General features: G+C 54.3%; 1 protein-coding gene, 1 long non-coding RNA gene and 4 other non-coding genes across 9 annotated transcripts in view; all 6 read left to right on the top strand.

Annotated features, from left to right (window-relative positions):
• Positions 1-10,398, top strand: part of PHACTR4 (phosphatase and actin regulator 4) — a 50,932-nt gene extending 40,534 nt beyond the window's left edge. For all 4 annotated transcript variants that reach the window (XM_029080929.1, XM_029080928.2, XM_029080926.2 and 1 more), the window contains 8 exons: positions 1,448-2,048; positions 2,800-3,035; positions 3,626-3,776; positions 4,145-4,200; positions 5,558-5,616; positions 5,909-6,046; positions 7,026-7,102; positions 8,544-10,398. In XM_029080929.1, coding sequence (XP_028936762.1) covers positions 1,448-2,048; positions 2,800-3,035; positions 3,626-3,776; positions 4,145-4,200; positions 5,558-5,616; positions 5,909-6,046; positions 7,026-7,102; positions 8,544-8,559 — 1,334 coding nt within the window. In that variant the 3' untranslated portion in view covers positions 8,560-10,398. The remainder of the gene's footprint in view (positions 1-1,447; positions 2,049-2,799; positions 3,036-3,625; positions 3,777-4,144; positions 4,201-5,557; positions 5,617-5,908; positions 6,047-7,025; positions 7,103-8,543) is intronic.
• Positions 10,399-13,810: 3,412 nt separating this feature from the next.
• Positions 13,811-16,377, top strand: LOC103169453. Its single transcript, XR_003765023.2, has 6 exons — positions 13,811-13,875; positions 14,166-14,205; positions 14,589-14,628; positions 15,016-15,055; positions 15,431-15,470; positions 15,840-16,377. It is a non-coding gene; the product is annotated as an uncharacterized LOC103169453 (long non-coding RNA).
• Positions 14,279-14,483, top strand: LOC114817580. The gene has a single exon (XR_003765443.1). It is a non-coding gene; the product is annotated as a small nucleolar RNA SNORA73 family (small nucleolar RNA).
• LOC114817544 lies at positions 14,707-14,911 on the top strand. Its single transcript, XR_003765406.1, has one exon. It is a non-coding gene; the product is annotated as a small nucleolar RNA SNORA73 family (small nucleolar RNA).
• Positions 15,122-15,326, top strand: LOC114817556. Its single transcript, XR_003765418.1, has one exon. It is a non-coding gene; the product is annotated as a small nucleolar RNA SNORA73 family (small nucleolar RNA).
• LOC114817568 lies at positions 15,544-15,748 on the top strand. The gene has a single exon (XR_003765430.1). It is a non-coding gene; the product is annotated as a small nucleolar RNA SNORA73 family (small nucleolar RNA).
• Positions 16,378-16,479: the final 102 nt, after the last annotated feature.

A 16,479-nucleotide genomic window follows, 5' to 3' on the forward strand; every position in this document is an offset into this window, starting at 1 on the left:
AACAGCCAGGCGGGTGGGGTTTGGAGGGCAGGGGCCCTGTGCTAATCAATTCTGCCTGAATCTCACGGCATTCCCGATCCACCTAGCCAGGTGGGGGGTTTTCCTCCAGGGACGCCAGCTCGGCAGTGTCGAGGGAGGGAATGGGCCCGGAATGGCAGGAATCTTGACCTTGAGCTGCCTGAGGCGGCCCTGACTTCAGCCCCCTCAGGCTTCGGTTGGCAGGTTGCCTCCTCTCCCCAACACCAGGCACATGTGCCCAGGAGAGTCCCGGCTGGAGGAGAAGATGGGACCTGGTATTGGCTTACTCCCAAAGGGCTCCTCCTTCAGCCGGCGCCAGTGAACATTTCACTCCAGCCCATCTGGCCTCGTTTAAGCAGGCATAGCAGGCTGGGCGGGATAGCAGGTGGTTCTGGCCGTGTAGCTAGTGGTGAGTCAGTCGGAAGGGAGATGGCTCAGGCCATCCTGGCTGTGGTAGTCTCTGCCAGTGACTTGGCTGAAGGAGACGACTGCGTAGTCACTCGGTATGGGCGCCAGTGGAGCTGGGTGGGCCGCGGTGGCTGGTACCCGGACAAACTGGTTTAGAATTCAGCAAGAGTAGGACGAGTTGCAGGTGGAAGTAAACAGGATGGAGTTGTTTGACTTCACCTTATCGTTACTATCACCACCACCGCTCTGAGCTCGACACGCTTCATTCTGTCATTGATAGAATTGATTGATAGTGACACATTCTGTCACTTAGCTTCCCAAGGCCTTTCAGAGGTCCTATATCAATCAGTCCATTGTATTCTTTGAGCGCTTACTGTGTGCTTTGTGCTAGAACAGTATACTAAGTGCTTATTTATTGAGCGCTCACTATAAGTTTTGTTCTTAGAGGAGTGTACTAAGTGCTTGGGGAAGTACAACACAACAGAATTAGCCGACATGTTCCCTGCCCCTAACGGACATACAGTCTAGAGGGGAAGTTCTAGAGCAAGAGGGCAAGCAGAAAGCCAGGGAGATCGGGGGCTGGCCCCAGGTCTCCCAGCAAGCCAGCAGCAGAGTCGGATGTGGACTCTGCTCCACCTTCCCTTGATCTGGCTTTAGGAATCCTGTTGGCCAGAAACGTGCCAGCTGCCCTCAGGCAAGGGCCGGGCTCGGGGACCAGGACGGTGGCCCCTAGTGCCAGCCTGGCCTGCGCCAAGAGGGCGAGTCCCCGAGACTCCCCCCTCTGGACCTTGTTTCTGAGCTGGAGCACCCTTTTGCGGTGGTGGGACGGTGGATGAGATCTGAGATTGCTGAGTGGCAAAGGAGAGGCTGGGACGTGGGTTTGAGGAGGGAGGCTGGGATGGGGTTCAGGAAGCTGGTGGCCCGAGGAGCCTTTTGGAGGAGGGAGGTTGGAGGCCACTGGGATGGGACTGAGGGGCCACAGGCAGGGGCCTGGTTGACAATGCACCTTTCTCCCTTCCAGCGGAGCGATTATCAGCGGTTCCCGGTGGCTCCCTGCTCAGCAAGCCGTCTCCACCCTTGCCACCCAAGAGAGGCGTCCCGGCCACCGCAGCCCCGACCCCAGCTCTGCCCTCAGCTGCCCCGGCACCCACCTCCCAGAGAGGCCCGAGCGACCAGAGAGAAAGAGAGCGTGGCAGCAGGCCCGTCTCAGTCCCGGGGCCGAAAATCCCTCCTCCGTCCCCTTCCCCACCATTGCCTTCCCACACACCTCCCGAGCCCCCGCGCACCTCACTCCCCTACCCCCAGACTCTGCAAGAGGTGCCGTCGGTGGAGCTGACCCCCTCCCCTGAGTGTCCTTCGGAGGACCAGGCTCCGGAGGTCCCCAAGTGGAAGTCGGATCTGGGCTTCGGGGAGCAGCAGCCCGCCCCGCACCGCCTGGCCCACCTCCCCCTGCACATCCGGATCCAACAGGCCCTGAGCAGCCCCCTGCCGGCCACCCCGCCCCTGGAAGGCTCCCACCGGGCCCACTCCCTGCTCTTCGAGAGCAGCGACAGCCTTAGAGAGGACAGCTCCTCCCTGGGGCGGGCTGTGTCCTTGCCCATCACCATTGAGCTGCTCAAAGTGTGAGTGCCTCTGAGCTACCGCCGTCAGGCGGACCTCCTGTCTTTCTCCTCTTCTCCCTCTCTTCCCTTCCTCCTCCTCTCTGCTCCCCACCTCCTTTCTCTCTCTTCCCCGTCTCAGTCAAATAATCGATGGTATTTATCGAGCATGAGCTGGGTGCAGCACACCGTACTAAGCACTTGGGAAATACAATGAAGATCTCTGGCCTCTCCGTCGTTGGGGAGTCAAGCAGTAAAATAAGTTACAGATAGGGGAAACGCCCTCCCTGCCCTCCTTGCCTTTGCCATCTCCTTCTCCAAGGGGATGGCACTGGGTCAGGCTGGGAGGGAGGGAAGTTTGGGGCTGGCCTAGAGGCCGGTGGGACGAGAAGACAACCCGTCAGGTCTGTGCTCCCCGGAGGCAGGTCTCGCAGCCGCCCAGGGCAGGGCTGTTCAATTGACTCCGGGTCCCTCCCTCCCTTCCTCCCCAGCAGCCTGTGCCTGTTTCTGAAGAGCGAGGATTTGGGAGGGAGGGGAAGTTGTTTCAAATGGTTCAGCAACAGAAAGGGTAACCATCATCGAGGGCTCAGCGCCCACCCCTCCAGACCCTGCCTGGGGCCGTCTCCGGCCTCAGAGTGTCAGGACTTCCTACTGTTCGTCAGGCCCTCCTGGAGCTGAGGGAGAACAGAAGTGGGCACACCTTGCCCAGCAGAAATTCTGCTTACTTTTCTGCCTTGTATCCCACTCCCTGATTCTGATTACGTTGGTCTGTTAGTCCAGACGATGAAGAGGAGGAAGAGGAGGAGGAGCCTGAGGAAGGACGGCGAACTCATCCGTCATCGGTGTATATTGGAGAAGAGCCGTCTGTCACCATCATCCCCAAACTCCTACCACAGAGTCTGCAAGAGGAGGAGGAGGATGCCGGGGAGGAGGAGCAGAGAGAGAGTGACTCGGATTCAGAGGGGCCTGTCCTGTACAGGGATGAAGAAGATGAAGATGAAAGCCAAAACAGTAAGTGTGTGCCAAAGTGTGTATGTGTGTGTCTTGTAGAACCAGGGCTCCTGTTCTCCTGGACCGATGGGGAAGGAGCCTGCACTTCCCTCTTCTCCTGGTTCCCAGCACTATGGGCCCACGGGCTGGGGAAGCCAGGAGGATCGGTTTAGGGGCTGGACCCCATGTGGGGAAAGCCACTGGCAAGGGGCTGTAGTCTACACCGTTCCCTTTTTGTCAAACTGTCTACGGAGAGAGGGAAGTCACATCCTGATGGTTCCGTGGCTCAGGAGTCCGGGGGGTGGGCGAGCGGGAGGTGGTGACGGAGACAGAGAGAGAAGGAGCTTGGGGAAGTGGGGTCCCAAGATGAGGAAGAGACATCGCGGGTCCCCGGTCTGCTCAGGCAGTTTCGGTCTGAGAGGGGGCTGGGTTAAGGGGCTACCCTCATCCCAGCGAGGGGTAGGGGTGTGTGGACACCCTGTCTTTCCCTCGTCCCAGCACTCAGGGAGTGCCTGCCTCTGGACTGGTGGGAGTCCAGTAAGCGGAGAGCGATGCGCCAGACCAGGTGGCTTTGGCCCGAGCATGTGTGTCACTCCCTTTCTTTGGCCCAGGTGCACTGGCCAACAAAGTGAAGAGGAAAGACACTCTGGCCCTGAAGCTAAGCAGGCCCAGTGACCCGGCCCCAGAACTGAGCTCCTGGCCCCGAAAGAGCAAGGAGGAATGGAATGAAATCCGGCACCAGATTGGCAACACACTGATCCGGTAGGGAGCTGGGGAGGGGTGGTATGCGGGGATGCTTCCCTGGTCCGGTCCTTGGGGTGCTGCCCTCCTCTCCGCTGCTGAATGCCCATTTCCCTCCTCCAGAGGATTCAACAGGGCTCTGTCCTGGCCTTCAGGTCCCCCTAGGGAAAGGGTCTGGAAAGGCCTGCCTGGTCCCAACCAGAGTGGCCACAGTGACCAGTTAAAATGAAATCCCATCATTTCCCCTGAGATTCTGGGAAGGTCATGCGCTCGTGGGAATGGAGTGGCTACTCCAGTGGGAGAAAGGAATTCTTCCATTTGAAGGACCACTGAAGGCAGGTGGGTTAAGCTCACTCCTCTCTCTCCCCTTCTCTGCCGTACTTCCTTAGGCGGCTGAGTCAGAGACCGACAGCAGAAGAGTTGGAGCAGAGGAACATACTTAAGCGTGAGTGCCTGCCCCGACCCGTGACGCGGCGGTAAAGGGGTTCTGTCTGCATCTTTCTCCGTGTCGCAGGTCGTGTGTTTGTTTTGGAGCTGATCGAGCAGAGGCATTTGCTGAGCAACTGCTGGGTGCAGGGCACCATACCACTGAGGGCTTGGGAGAGTCCAGGAAAATTAGTAGGCATGAACCCTGCCCTCGCAAGCCTGGTCTTCGATCTTACCTTTTGTTCGAGATGTCTAAGCTGGTTGAGTCTTCGCTGTTTGACAGAGCCGACTGCTCCCTGGCTGTAAGCCGGACCTGTGTGCCAGCTGCCCTGCTCCAGGTCCTAGCCTGGTTTTAGAAGGTCCTATTTTGTTTCTGGGTATCGGTGGTCAGACCCAAGGATTTATGGAAGTGCTTCCTCAGGACAGGGGCTAGCATTACTGTGGACCTGACTGTTGCTGACCTGATCCCATACTCAGCTGGACCCGGACTCTAATTCCGCTGGCCCACCCCAGAAAAGCGCCAAGGGTTTTCCAAATGGGTACAGAGGAATTTCCCCCTCGGGACATCCAAAACCAATGCCCAAACCTTCCAGGCAGCACAGGCCAAAAGCCCCGTTGTTTCAGTTGTACCATGAAGCCCAGGTTGCACTTCACACACACGTCCCAGGTGGACTTGTCAACTGTGGCAGAGCCAGGGCAGGCTCTACTTGAAGGATCTACTTGAATCTGTTTTGGCAGCCAGAATGTTAAACTTTTAACCACCTTTTAAGTTACATTTTGGTGGAGAGTCTATCATTTTAAAAACACTCTGTATGGTTTTAAGGGGATAAAATCCTGAAAATCCCCATAATAGTAATAATGGTACTTGTTAAGTGCTTTCTATGTGCCAGGCACTGTACTAAGCGCTGGAGTAGACACAAGCAAATCAAGTTGGACACAGTCCATGACCCTCATGGGGCTCACAGTTTCAATGTCCATTTTACAGATGAGATAACTGGGGCACAGAGAGATTAAGCAACTTGCCCAAGGTCCCACAGCAGACAAGTGGCAGAGTCGAGATTAGAACCCATGACCTTCTGACTCCCAGACCCATGCTCTATGCACTATGCCATGCTGCTTGGTAAGCTGCAGTGTGGCCAGCCCTTGCTTGATCTGAGCCCCGAACCTCCTGGTTCCCAGCGGAGATGGGTCACCGAGGGCTCTGAAGGGGCCTGAGCAGTTTGTCACCAGTACTTGGTGTTGGACTTAGTGGGTGAGGGCAATTTTGACCCCGAGTTGGATCTTAAAGCAGCAGTTTCCAGGAAATTTTTTTCCAAGCAGCTCTCATGGGTCCAGTGTTTGTAGTATCATTCATTTTCTCCTCCTTCCAATCGCAGCCAACGAAGCCGACCGCCAGGCAGAGAAACGTGAGATTAAACGACGGCTCACCAGAAAGGTACCACAACGCCAACCGGGTCGTGTGGGCACCCTGGGCACCTCGAGGGGTCCAGATGGTGAAAAGCAATCGTGGGTTGGGGTATGTGGTTGGCTCTGGGCCCAGGCCCTTCCTATTAGCTGAGAAAGCACAGCTAGAGCCTTCTTCCAACATGGTAGCGGCCTCCTGGCAACATTCGACCCAGACCCCGGGGTGGTGATGGATAGATTGTCAGAGGATCGGGTAGGGGAGGCTGGCTCCCTGGGCTTCATGGAAAGGAATGGCAGTAACCAAGCTGTCTTGTTTCTTCCAGCTTAGCCAGAGGCCCACCGTGGCTGAACTCCTGGCCAGGAAGATCTTGAGGTTTAACGAATACGTGGAAGTCACCGATGCTCAGGACTATGACCGGAGAGCTGAGAAGCCATGGACAAAACTGACCCCGGCCGACAAGGTGACTGGGAGACGAATGTCTCTGCCTCACTAGAGGCAGTAGGGTGGGTGAGTGGAGGAGGAGGAGGTCCACAGGAGGGCTGCCATCCTCACTGGAATATCCAGTAAGCACTTGCAGGGCACGAAGCTCTGTTTCAAATGTCAGGAGAAGGCCTAGGCATCAGTTCAGACAAGGGATTCACCAAGGGATGGAGTGAAAGCTCCCTGAGGACATGGGACTAGTCTGGTGCTCTGGTGCACTTAGTATAGCACATGGCACCCTGTGGGCACTTGGCACATACCATACATACAGCTGAGAAGGGGAGAGTGGACCGAGGGGGAAGGAATCAACAATCAGAAACAACAACAGTGGTCAAAAACTGCTGCCCGGCCCAAGTCATCCCAACCTTCCTGGCATTCCAGATGGGACAAATTCTCAGAAAAAATCCAGCTACCGACCCGTGGGATTTGTGTTTCCTTTCTTCCCCTCCACTGTAAGCTGTCCCGGCCTACTTCCCAAAAAGGATGGCCCCTGCCCCAATCCAGGCCTGGATGGAATCCCGGATGGCTGGACAACAGCCAGCAGTTGCCTTCGGCAGTCAGGGCCGGTACCCCCGAGCTCCACTGGGAATGGCAGAAAACCCAGGGGAACGAGGACAGGGAGAGTATGCCACGCCCTTCAGGTCCCAGAGAGAGGGGGCAAGAAACAAAAAGCCAGAGTCCCCATGGGAAGGGCCAGCTATCCGAGTCAAAAGGCCTTGGACAAAAGGCCCTTCCCTTGGGGATTCTGGTCACATCTCTTGGTTCCTCTCCAGATGAGCAAGACCAGAAAATGGGCAGCATAGGCCGGGTGTGTGCGCAGGCTCAGTGGAAGCAGGCCTTCCAAGGGAGCTGAGCTGTTTGGGTGGGAAGCGTGGTCGGGGTTGTGGGGGTGGGAGTAAACAGGGCCCCCATTTCAAGAAAAAGTAGCCATGAGGTGGTTTTTGTCTCTCCTTGCCCAGGCTGCCATCCGGAAGGAACTGAATGAGTTTAAGAGCTCAGAGATGGAGGTCCACGAAGAAAGCAAGCATTTCACACGGTAAGAGGCTGAGCCCAGGGGCTTTTCTGGGAGCTGGAGTTCAGGCCACCACTGGGGATTCAGTCACTTCCACCAGTTCCACGGAGCCACGGCCCATCACATGGGCATCCTTTCGTAGCCCTGACCCTGGGGCACATGCCTTGCCCAGTCTCCTGCTCCTTGGTGAGCGCCTGACACTTTTAACCGCCTCCCACCCCACTTCCCACCCTGCGCTCTGAGGTACACATCTCTCTGGCTTTCAATCTGAAGCCAGCCTGGGGCAAGGGAGCTAAACAATTCCACGTTGGAGAAAGTGGCAGCTGTTGGAGGCTGCAAAAAGCAGATGGTTGGTAAAACCTGCTGTCGCTGCTCTAAGATTGCTGCTGCTGTCAGGAGGCAGTGGAAGGTACTGACCATATCTGTACTGCAGATTTTGAGTGCTTGGTTGGCCATTGGTTGGCCATCGGTTTCCAGCCAGTACAGGAAAATGCTACACCTTCCACCTGGGCAGCACCTGAGACTTACCCAACCACTTTCACATCACTGTTGTCCTTTCATCCTCATGGCGTCCCTGGGAAGGAGGGAAAAAGGCAGGATTATTGTCCCCATTGTACAGATGAGGAAACTGAGGTCCAGGGAGGTTCAGAACTAGAATTCAGGTGTCCTGACTCCCTGTCCCGGGCTATTACCCCCTCCCCGGCCACAGTGCCTCCCTAGAGAAGCAGCCAGAGAGAGACACGGCTAGTGAATTAGCTGAGCAAGGGCAAAGAGGCTTGTGCTTGCCCCGAGGGGATTGCCCCAAGGAACCACACTTGTCCACACTGGCCAGCCGGCACTGCTCAACGTAGCCAGAGGCCAGCGCGGTTATTTCTGCACAAGGCGTCCAGGGAAGTTGTCTCTTGGGGTGATTAATTCAGTCAATCGTATTTATTGAGCACTTACTGTACAGAGCACTGTACTAAGCGCTTGGAATTTACAGTTTGGCCACAGAGACTATCCCTGCCCAACAACGGGCTCACAATCTAAAAGGGGGAGACAGCAAAACAAAACAAGTAGACAGGCATCAATACCATCAAAATAGATAAATAGAATCATAGATATATACACATCATTAATAACATAAATAGAGCAATAAATAATATATACAAATATACACAAGTGCTGTGGGGCGGGGAAAGGGGTAGAGCAGAGGGAGGGAGTAGGAGCAATGGAGAGGGGAGGAGGGGTCAGAGGGAAAGGGAGGGCTCCGTCTGGGAAGGCCTCCTGGAGGAGGTGAGTTCTCAATGCTTATGGGAGAACCGAGGGGCTTCTAGCAGCGGCCCTAGCCACCTGGGCCGGCTTCTGCCCCACCTCACCTGGCTCCATCGGGACCCAGCTTCCCCGGAAAGAGCCCCGCACCCTCCCACTTGGGAGACCTCATACCGACCCACCCCCACCTCTCTCTGTGCTCGTCTGCCTTCAGCTACCACCGGCCATAATGCCAGCCTGTCAGCGAGGGTGGGCCCGGAAGGCCCCAGGATCTGCGCGGCTTCTTCCATCTCCAGAGCAACCGATCCCCAGAGGGAACCGCGAGCCCCACCCGGACACCAGGAACGGGGCAGACGGACGGCCCCTCTCTGAATGTAGCATTTCACTGGAACCAAGGGCTCGATGGCCCCCAACAGAACACTATACCTCACACCTGACACCTCACAACTCGTCATGTTCTCCCGTGGCCTTCATCAACCAGCGAGAGATCGGGGGTGGGCCCCGCTGCTCCGGCCAGGCCTCCTCCCGGCAGCCTGGCTTCCTCTTGTCAACAGCCTTCATGGGAGGGCCAACAGCGTACCGCAGCCCTGTTGGGGGTGACCAGGAGCCTCTATAGCTTCTCAGAGCACAGGACCTGCCTTGGCTCAACCTTGGGCTGACGAGATGGGCTGTGGGTTCCCGACGCAGCAGGAAATCGGCACCGCATCCGTTCTCTCAACCTTTGGGTTCTCATACCCTGAATCACTACTGACCAGAGGACTGATCATCCCTTAGGGGTTGGGCTGTCCAGCCAGTCGGGAAGGCATGGCTGATGCCACAGTGGCCGGCCGGGGGTGGTCGTCGTGGCACCATTTGTGGACGGGTCCCCAAAGGACAGTACCGGAGAACTTCAGTCCTCACTTCTCTCTGGTGCTGTTAGTCTCTCTTGCATTCCCCCAACTGGCCCCTCCCATCCCCCTTTCCTGCAAGTCCCCAGCTCCAGCCCCATCGTCTGCTGGTGGCTGGGGGGTGGGGGAAAGTGCCCAGGCTGAGTCCTCACCGCCTCTGACGGAGCAGCAGTTTGAACGTGCCGGGCTCCATCTCTGATCACTAAGAAAACCAAAAGTCCACTCTCGTCCCTCCCCACCTCAAATTCCCACCCATGCCGTGAGATCACCAAGAATTTGGTACTGTTTCTCTGATGAACGTGGGATACATCCCTTTTTGCATTACGGGAAATTGCGGCAAATCTGTGCAAGTTTCCGAACTCTTCCCTCCCTCCCCCATGCTCACCCTTGGGGTTTCGCCCCCGGTTCTGCCCGGTAGGATGGGTTGTGTCTCTTCCCACCCCTCGCCAGGTCATGAGGATGGAAAGCCGGAGGATAAAAGACTAAAGCGACCCCAAGAGGAATCAACGTCTTCGAAGGGGAAGGGAGATCTCCATTCCCTTTGAATGCTTTGAGCTGGAGGGTCTTGACTGACTGGAGTGGGGTGGGTGGTGGTTGGTGAGACCACTGAAGAACACACTGAACATTCGCTCGCTCTCCTGGAGCCCGGGCTGCCTGGGCTGGGACCACAGACTTGGCTTCCACCAGAAACCTTCTCTCGCCCACTGGCCAACTGTCCCCGGGTGTAGGCCCCTGGATTGGCCTGTCCTCCGGGCCCGAGCCTCCTTCCAGCATCTCCCGGGCCCTGAGATGGCTTCTTCTCCCCTCTTTGCACTGCCTCAACGTGCCAAGTTTCCTCCAGGATGCCCTGAACTTGCCCAGGTGCCACCATCAAGCCAGCAAGGAAGCCAATCTCTCATCTCAGTCAGGTTCTTGGGCTACAAGAGACTTGAGGAGGGGGCAGGGGGTCCAGTCTTTTACAGGCGTTTTTTAATGAAATGGTTCTTGTCTACCCCCTTTCCTGTAGTTAGCCATTCACAAACACAATGGAAAGAAGCGGTGTTCTTCCTATAAAGTCGAGTATATTGTATTTCCAGGTGCTTCCCTGATGTACAAAATATCTTTGTAGAGGAAATAATTGCATTGTATATCAGTCTTCCTATCGACAAATTTTAATTATTAAAGTATTTTAGAGTTTTCTAAGCAACTTTTTTTTCAATTTTACAAATCACGGGAATGGGCGTGTGTCTGTGTTTGTGTGGATCCCAGGGAAGGTGTGTTCAACCAGAGTCAAAGCCGAGCTCAACCACTCTCCTACCTCACAAACTCTTCCCAGATTCCAAACCTTCCATTGCCTCGTTGCCCAGACCCCCGGACTCAGGGCCGCTCCAGGGAGACGGGGGAAGTTACATCCCCCTTCACCCCGGATCAACCCTCACACTGTCCGACCTCCCACCCGTCCTTGGGGATTCGCTGGGCCAGACCTTTTCTGTGGATGAGGGAGTCACATCCCCTGGTTCACCCCCTACCTGAGTGGGGCCGAAGTGCCATGGCCTCCCAGAGTGGGCACCGTGGGGGGGAGCTTATGGGGAAACCTGCAACACAATGGAGCCTACGAGGAGATGCAGGTGGGCAAGGATGTGGAGTCTGGAACTTGAATAGTTGATGGACTCAATCCCTGCCCTCCTCGAGTTTGGTGTGAGCATGCATGAAAACAAACCCTTTCTTGCCCACTCAGGGCCCCTGCTGCTGCTGCTTTTAACTCAGCATGTCCTGAAAGGAGGGTGAGTAGGGACCGGAGTGCACTTTGATCAGACAAGCTCCAGCGCGTTTCTGTTTGTCTCACCCCTCCCACTACACCTCAGCCTGCACACTTTGCTCCTCAAGGACCAACCTACTCACTGCGCTTTGCTCTTGTGTCTCTTGCTGTCGACCCCTTCCTTGAGCCCTCCCTCCTCCCTGGAACATCATCCTGATCAATAAATACTGTTGATTGATTGGGGGTTTTTTTGATTGATATATTTGACAATCCACCACTCTCCCCATCTTCAAACCTCAACTAAAATCTCTTTTCCTCCAGGAAGCCTTCCCTGACTAATCTCTCAATCTCCTGTTTTCCCTCCCTTCTGCATCATCTATCCACTTAGTCCAACCCCGTAAACACTTCCGTACTCACCCCACCCACAGTATTTATGTGCATATCCTTTTACTCAGTTGCTTCCTCTACCTATAATTTATTTTAATACGTATCTCCCACACTAGGTTGGTAAACTCAGTTAGTGCAGGGGTGTGTCTATTTTATTGTACTCTCCCAAGAACTTAATGTTCTGAACACAATGACTGATTGAGTGCCTCTCCCTGTTTGATTGTAAGCTCCTTGAGAGTAGGGAATGAGTGTCTTACTATTGCTGGACTCTTCCAAGTGCTTGATACTAGTACTAGATATGATGGTCAGTTACAAAGAGAACAATCAATCATGTTTATTGATTGCTTATTGTATTCAGAGCACTGTAAAAGCGCTTGAGAGGGAATAGTTGGGCAGGGAACATGTCTACCTATTCTATGGTACTCTACCAACTGCTCAGCACATAATAAGAGCTCTGTAAATTCTCATGACTGATTGATTTATTGCAATACAGCAGTTTGAAGGCATATTCCCTTCCCACAAGGAGCTTACAGTATAGACGGGGAAACATTAAAATAAATTATGGATATGTACAGAAGTGCTGTGGGGCCGAGAGTGGGGTAAAAAAGGGTGCAGATCCACAGCATAGAAGCAGCGTTGCCTAGGGGATAGAGCTTGGGAGTCAGAAGGTCCTGGATTCTGATCCTGGCCTCTCCATTTGTCTGCTGTGACCATGGGCAAATCACTTCATGCAAATCACTTCATTTCTCCGGGACTCGGTTACCACATCTGTGAAATGGGGAGTAAAATTGTGAGCCCCCTGTGGTACATGGATTATGTCCAACCTGATTAGCTTTTATCTACCCTGGCACTTAGTACAGTGTCTGGCACATACGTAGTAAGCACTTAACAAATACCATGAAAAACACACCCAAGGGAGAAGGAGTAGGGGAAATCAGGGCTTAGTCTGGGAAGCGTTCTTGGAGGAAATGTGATTTTAATAAGGCTTTGACCTAATTACCCTGTCTCTACCTCAGTGCTTAGAAGAGTGATTGTTCTTTCATTCAATCATATTTATTGAGCGCTTACCAAGTGCAGAACACTGTACTAAGTGCTTGGAACATCGTGACTGCTTAACATTCTATTATTAATATTATTTTATTACATTAGGTTTAGTAGACAAGAGCTCTGCTTTCAAGGAACTTCCAGTTGAATGGGGGAAACAGACACTAAATTTCAAGTGTGGTTAATAAGGGGAGAGGGCTGTCACTAAAAAAAATCCCGTCTCTTCTAAAACATCTCTAAAATCTACGCTTTCCTCTCCATATAAACTACTGCCATGCTGGTCCAAACAACAGTAATAATAATAATGTTGGCATTGTTAAGTGATTACTATGTGCAGAGCACTGTTGTAAGCACTGGGGTAGAAAAAGGGTAATCAGGTTGCCCCACGTGAGGCTTACAGTTAATAGATGAGGTAACTGAGGCACAGAGAAGTTAAGTGACTTGCCCATGATCACACAGCTGACAAGTGGCAGAGCTGGGATTCAAACCCATGACCTCTGACTCCCAAGCCCGGGCTCTTTCCACGTAGCCACGTTGCTTCTCACATCATTTCATCATCATCACATATAAATTCCCATCTTAACTACTGCATTAGCCTCCTCACTGGCCCACTTTTTATTTGTTTTTTGTAATGGTTTTACCTTAAGCACTTACTTTGTGCCAGGCATTGTACTAAGGGCTGGGGTATTTACAAGGTTGGACACAGTCCCTATCCCACATGGATCTCACAGTCTCAATCCCTATTTTATAGATGAGGTAACTGCGGCACAGAGAAGTGAAGTGACTGGCCCAAGGTCACAGCATTCAAGTGACAGAGGCAGGATTAGAACCCAGATCCTTCTGACTCCCAGGCCTGTACTCTATCCACTAGGCCACACTACTTCTCCCCTCTCCAGTCCATTCTTCACTTTGCTGCCTGGTTCGGGTTTCTGAAAAACCGTTCAGTCCACATCTCTCCAATCCTCTAAAACCTCTAGTGGTTGCCCATTCACCTCCACATCAAACAAACTCCTCACCATCAACTTTACTCAATCAGCTCTCTCTCTCATTCCCTACTATAACCTAGCCCGCACACTCCATTCCTCTAACACTAATCTACTCTCTGTACAGACCTGAGAGAACATGGGCCTGGGAATAAATACCGTCATTTATTTTATTTATTTGACAGTGCTCAACACACAGTAAATACGGATGAATTTAATTAATTAATAGGGAGAGGAGGGAGCTCCGTAAACTGAATGGCCAGGACCCCAAGTGCTCGCGGGACAGGATGGGGGGAGGGGAGTGAAGGGAGGCGCCCCGCCAGCAGGAGGCGCTGCTTTCCCGCGCTCTCCTCCTGGAGGCTGTGCGCCTGCGCCAGGCCGGTTCTGCGCACGCGCGGAGTCCAATTTTTGCGCTCCACCCCCCGCCCCGAGGGATATAAAATGTCGCGGCCCGAGTCGGCCATTCTCTTTCTGTGTCATGCTTTGGGCGTGTTTTGTGCGGCAATGGTAAGTTGCACCGACACCTTTCCAACCTCATGAACAGAAGGGTGGGTTGATCTGTGCTTTGGTTTCTAGGTGGCGGCCGACAGAAAGGGAGCTGGGGGGAGGAGGTTCTAGTTGGATGCATGCGCCGTGCTCATGCGGCCCTGCAGAGCGGGCCTCGTGTGACCGCCAACGCGGACGCCTGGGGAGGGTCATCGCCCAGGCCGGGCCCGAAGGATCGCACTGTAGGACACTGGGCTGCTTGCCCGAGAACCGAGGCAGGGGGTGCTAAACTCTCCCGATGCATTTTGCAGGGCTTCTGGAAGGTTGGGGACACCACGTGACGTCCAGTAGGTAGGTGAGAGCTGCACTGTGCAGTGAGGTTCGGGGTTGGAGGTGGGCGTCCCAGGCCGGGACCAGGTGAGACCCAACGGGGACACCCGGAGAGGGTCGTCGCCCTCCTCGGCTCTGTCCGAGCGGCGTATGGGAGCGTAGGGGTCACCCCGTGACGTACAGTCCCGTTCCGTGCTGTTGGAGATCAAGCCGGGCTTCGTGTCTGCGCCTGCATATTCCTACTGCTTCTCTGAGCCCCCGGGCCGTGACAGAGGAGAGAAACCATGCAGGATACAGGCTTTCTTCTGCTCAAGTTGGGCCTGAGGAGTCGGACTGCAGGACATGACGTTTTTTGCCTGAGAATGGAGATTGGGGATGCTAAACTCCCGTTGCTTTCTTTTCAGGGCTCCTGAAAGGTTGGAGACACCATGTGATTTCCAGCAGGTGGGTGAGAACTGCATCTGGCAGTGAGGGTCTAGGATGGGTGGGGGAGAGGTGACCCAAGTTGGGGCCGGATGAAATCCAACAGGGACACCCGGAGGGGGTCGTTGCCCTCCCCGGCTCTGTCCGAGCGGCGTATGGGAGCGTAGGGTTCGCCCCGTGACGTACAGTCCCGTTCCGTGCTGTTGGAGACTAAGCCGGGCTTCGTGTCTGCGCCTGCATATTCCTACTGCTTCTCTGAGCCCCCGGGCTGTGACAGAGGAGAGAAACCATGCAGGATACAAGTTTCCCACTGTCCAGGCCGGGCCTAAAGGATCACACTACTAAGACACTAGGCTGCTTGCTCGAGAACCGAGGCAAGGGGTGCTAAACTCCCGTTGCTTTTTGCAGGGCTTCTGGAAGGTTGGGAACACCATGTGACATCTAGCAGGTAAGTGAGAGCTGCAGTGAGGTTCAGCGTTGGAAGTGGGCGTCCTAGGCCGGGACCAGGTGAGATCCAACAGGGACACCCGGGGAGGGTCGTTGCCCTCCCCGGCTCTGTCCAAGCGGCGTATGGGAGCGTAGGGGTCACCCCGTGACGTACAGTCCCGTTCCGTGCTGTTGGAGATCAAGCCGGGCTTCGTGTCTGCGCCTGCATATTCCTACTGCTTCTCTGAGCCCCCGGGCCGTGACAGAGGAGAGAAACCATGCAGGATACAAGCTTTCCACTGCCCAGGCCGGCCCGAAGAATCGCACTATAGGACACTAGGCTGCTTGCCCGAGAACCGAGGCAGGGGGTGCTAAACTCTTCCGTTGTAATTTACAGGGCTTCTGGAAGGTTGAGGACACCATGTGATATCTAGCAGGTAAGTGAGAGCTGCACTGTGCAGTGAGGTTCAGGGTTGGAGGTGGGCTTCCCAGGCCAGGACCAGGTGAGATCCAACAGGGATACCTGGGGAGGGTCGTTGCCCTCCCCGGCTCTGTCCGAGCGGCATATGGGAGCGTAGGGCTCGCCCCGTGACGTACAGTCCCGTTCCGTGCTGTTGGAGATCAAGCCGGGCTTCGTGTCTGCGCCTGCATATTCCTACTGTTTCTCTGAGCCCCTGGGCCGTGACAGAGGAGAGAAACCATGCAGGATACAATGTGACAGTACAATCAGTTCCAACTGCCCAGTGAACAGCTCTTGCATTGTATCGTACAGTTAACTAATAAGTTGCCTTTTTTTTTCTCCTCAGGTAAGAAATGACTCCAAGCTGACTGCCTTCCCTCCTAACAGGGATATCCTGTAGGTAGCTACTGGGGAGAGAAGCTATTTGTAGCCCTGGTACAACAGATCAGCAAAACGGTGGCTGCCTACTCCAAGTGAAACAGCAGGAAGACTTCCCCAAGGCAGGCTGGTTCCACCATGATGTGATCTTTTCAGTGGCAGCTGCCACTTGTCTGCTGTGTGACCTTAGGCAAGTCACTTCATGTTTCTGCCTCAGTGCCCTCATTTGTAAAATGGGGATTAAAATTGTGAGCCTTCTGTGGGACAGGGACTGTGTCCAGCCTGATAAACATGTATCTACCTTAGTGCTTAGTACAGTACCTGCTACATAGTGTTTAACAAGTAACAATTATCATTGGCTGCCTGGACTCCAACTTGTGTCGATTCAACTTTTGCATTTCAGGGTGGGATGGGGGACTGTCCTGCAGGGATTTATGGTGGCGGGGAGGGGGTGAAGAAAACATGTATACTATTACAAAATAAAGTCTATGAAGTCTATTCTAAAATGTCTGTTTCTGTCTTAGTCCTTTGGATAGTTAATATATTTTGGGATTGGGTGGGCAGGCCAGGGGCTGCTTCTTAACAGCTTGTAATGGTCCCAGTTTACA

The sequence above is a fragment of the Ornithorhynchus anatinus genome, chromosome 16, assembly GCF_004115215.2.
Source record: "Ornithorhynchus anatinus isolate Pmale09 chromosome 16, mOrnAna1.pri.v4, whole genome shotgun sequence".
Lineage (NCBI taxonomy): Eukaryota > Metazoa > Chordata > Mammalia > Monotremata > Ornithorhynchidae > Ornithorhynchus > Ornithorhynchus anatinus.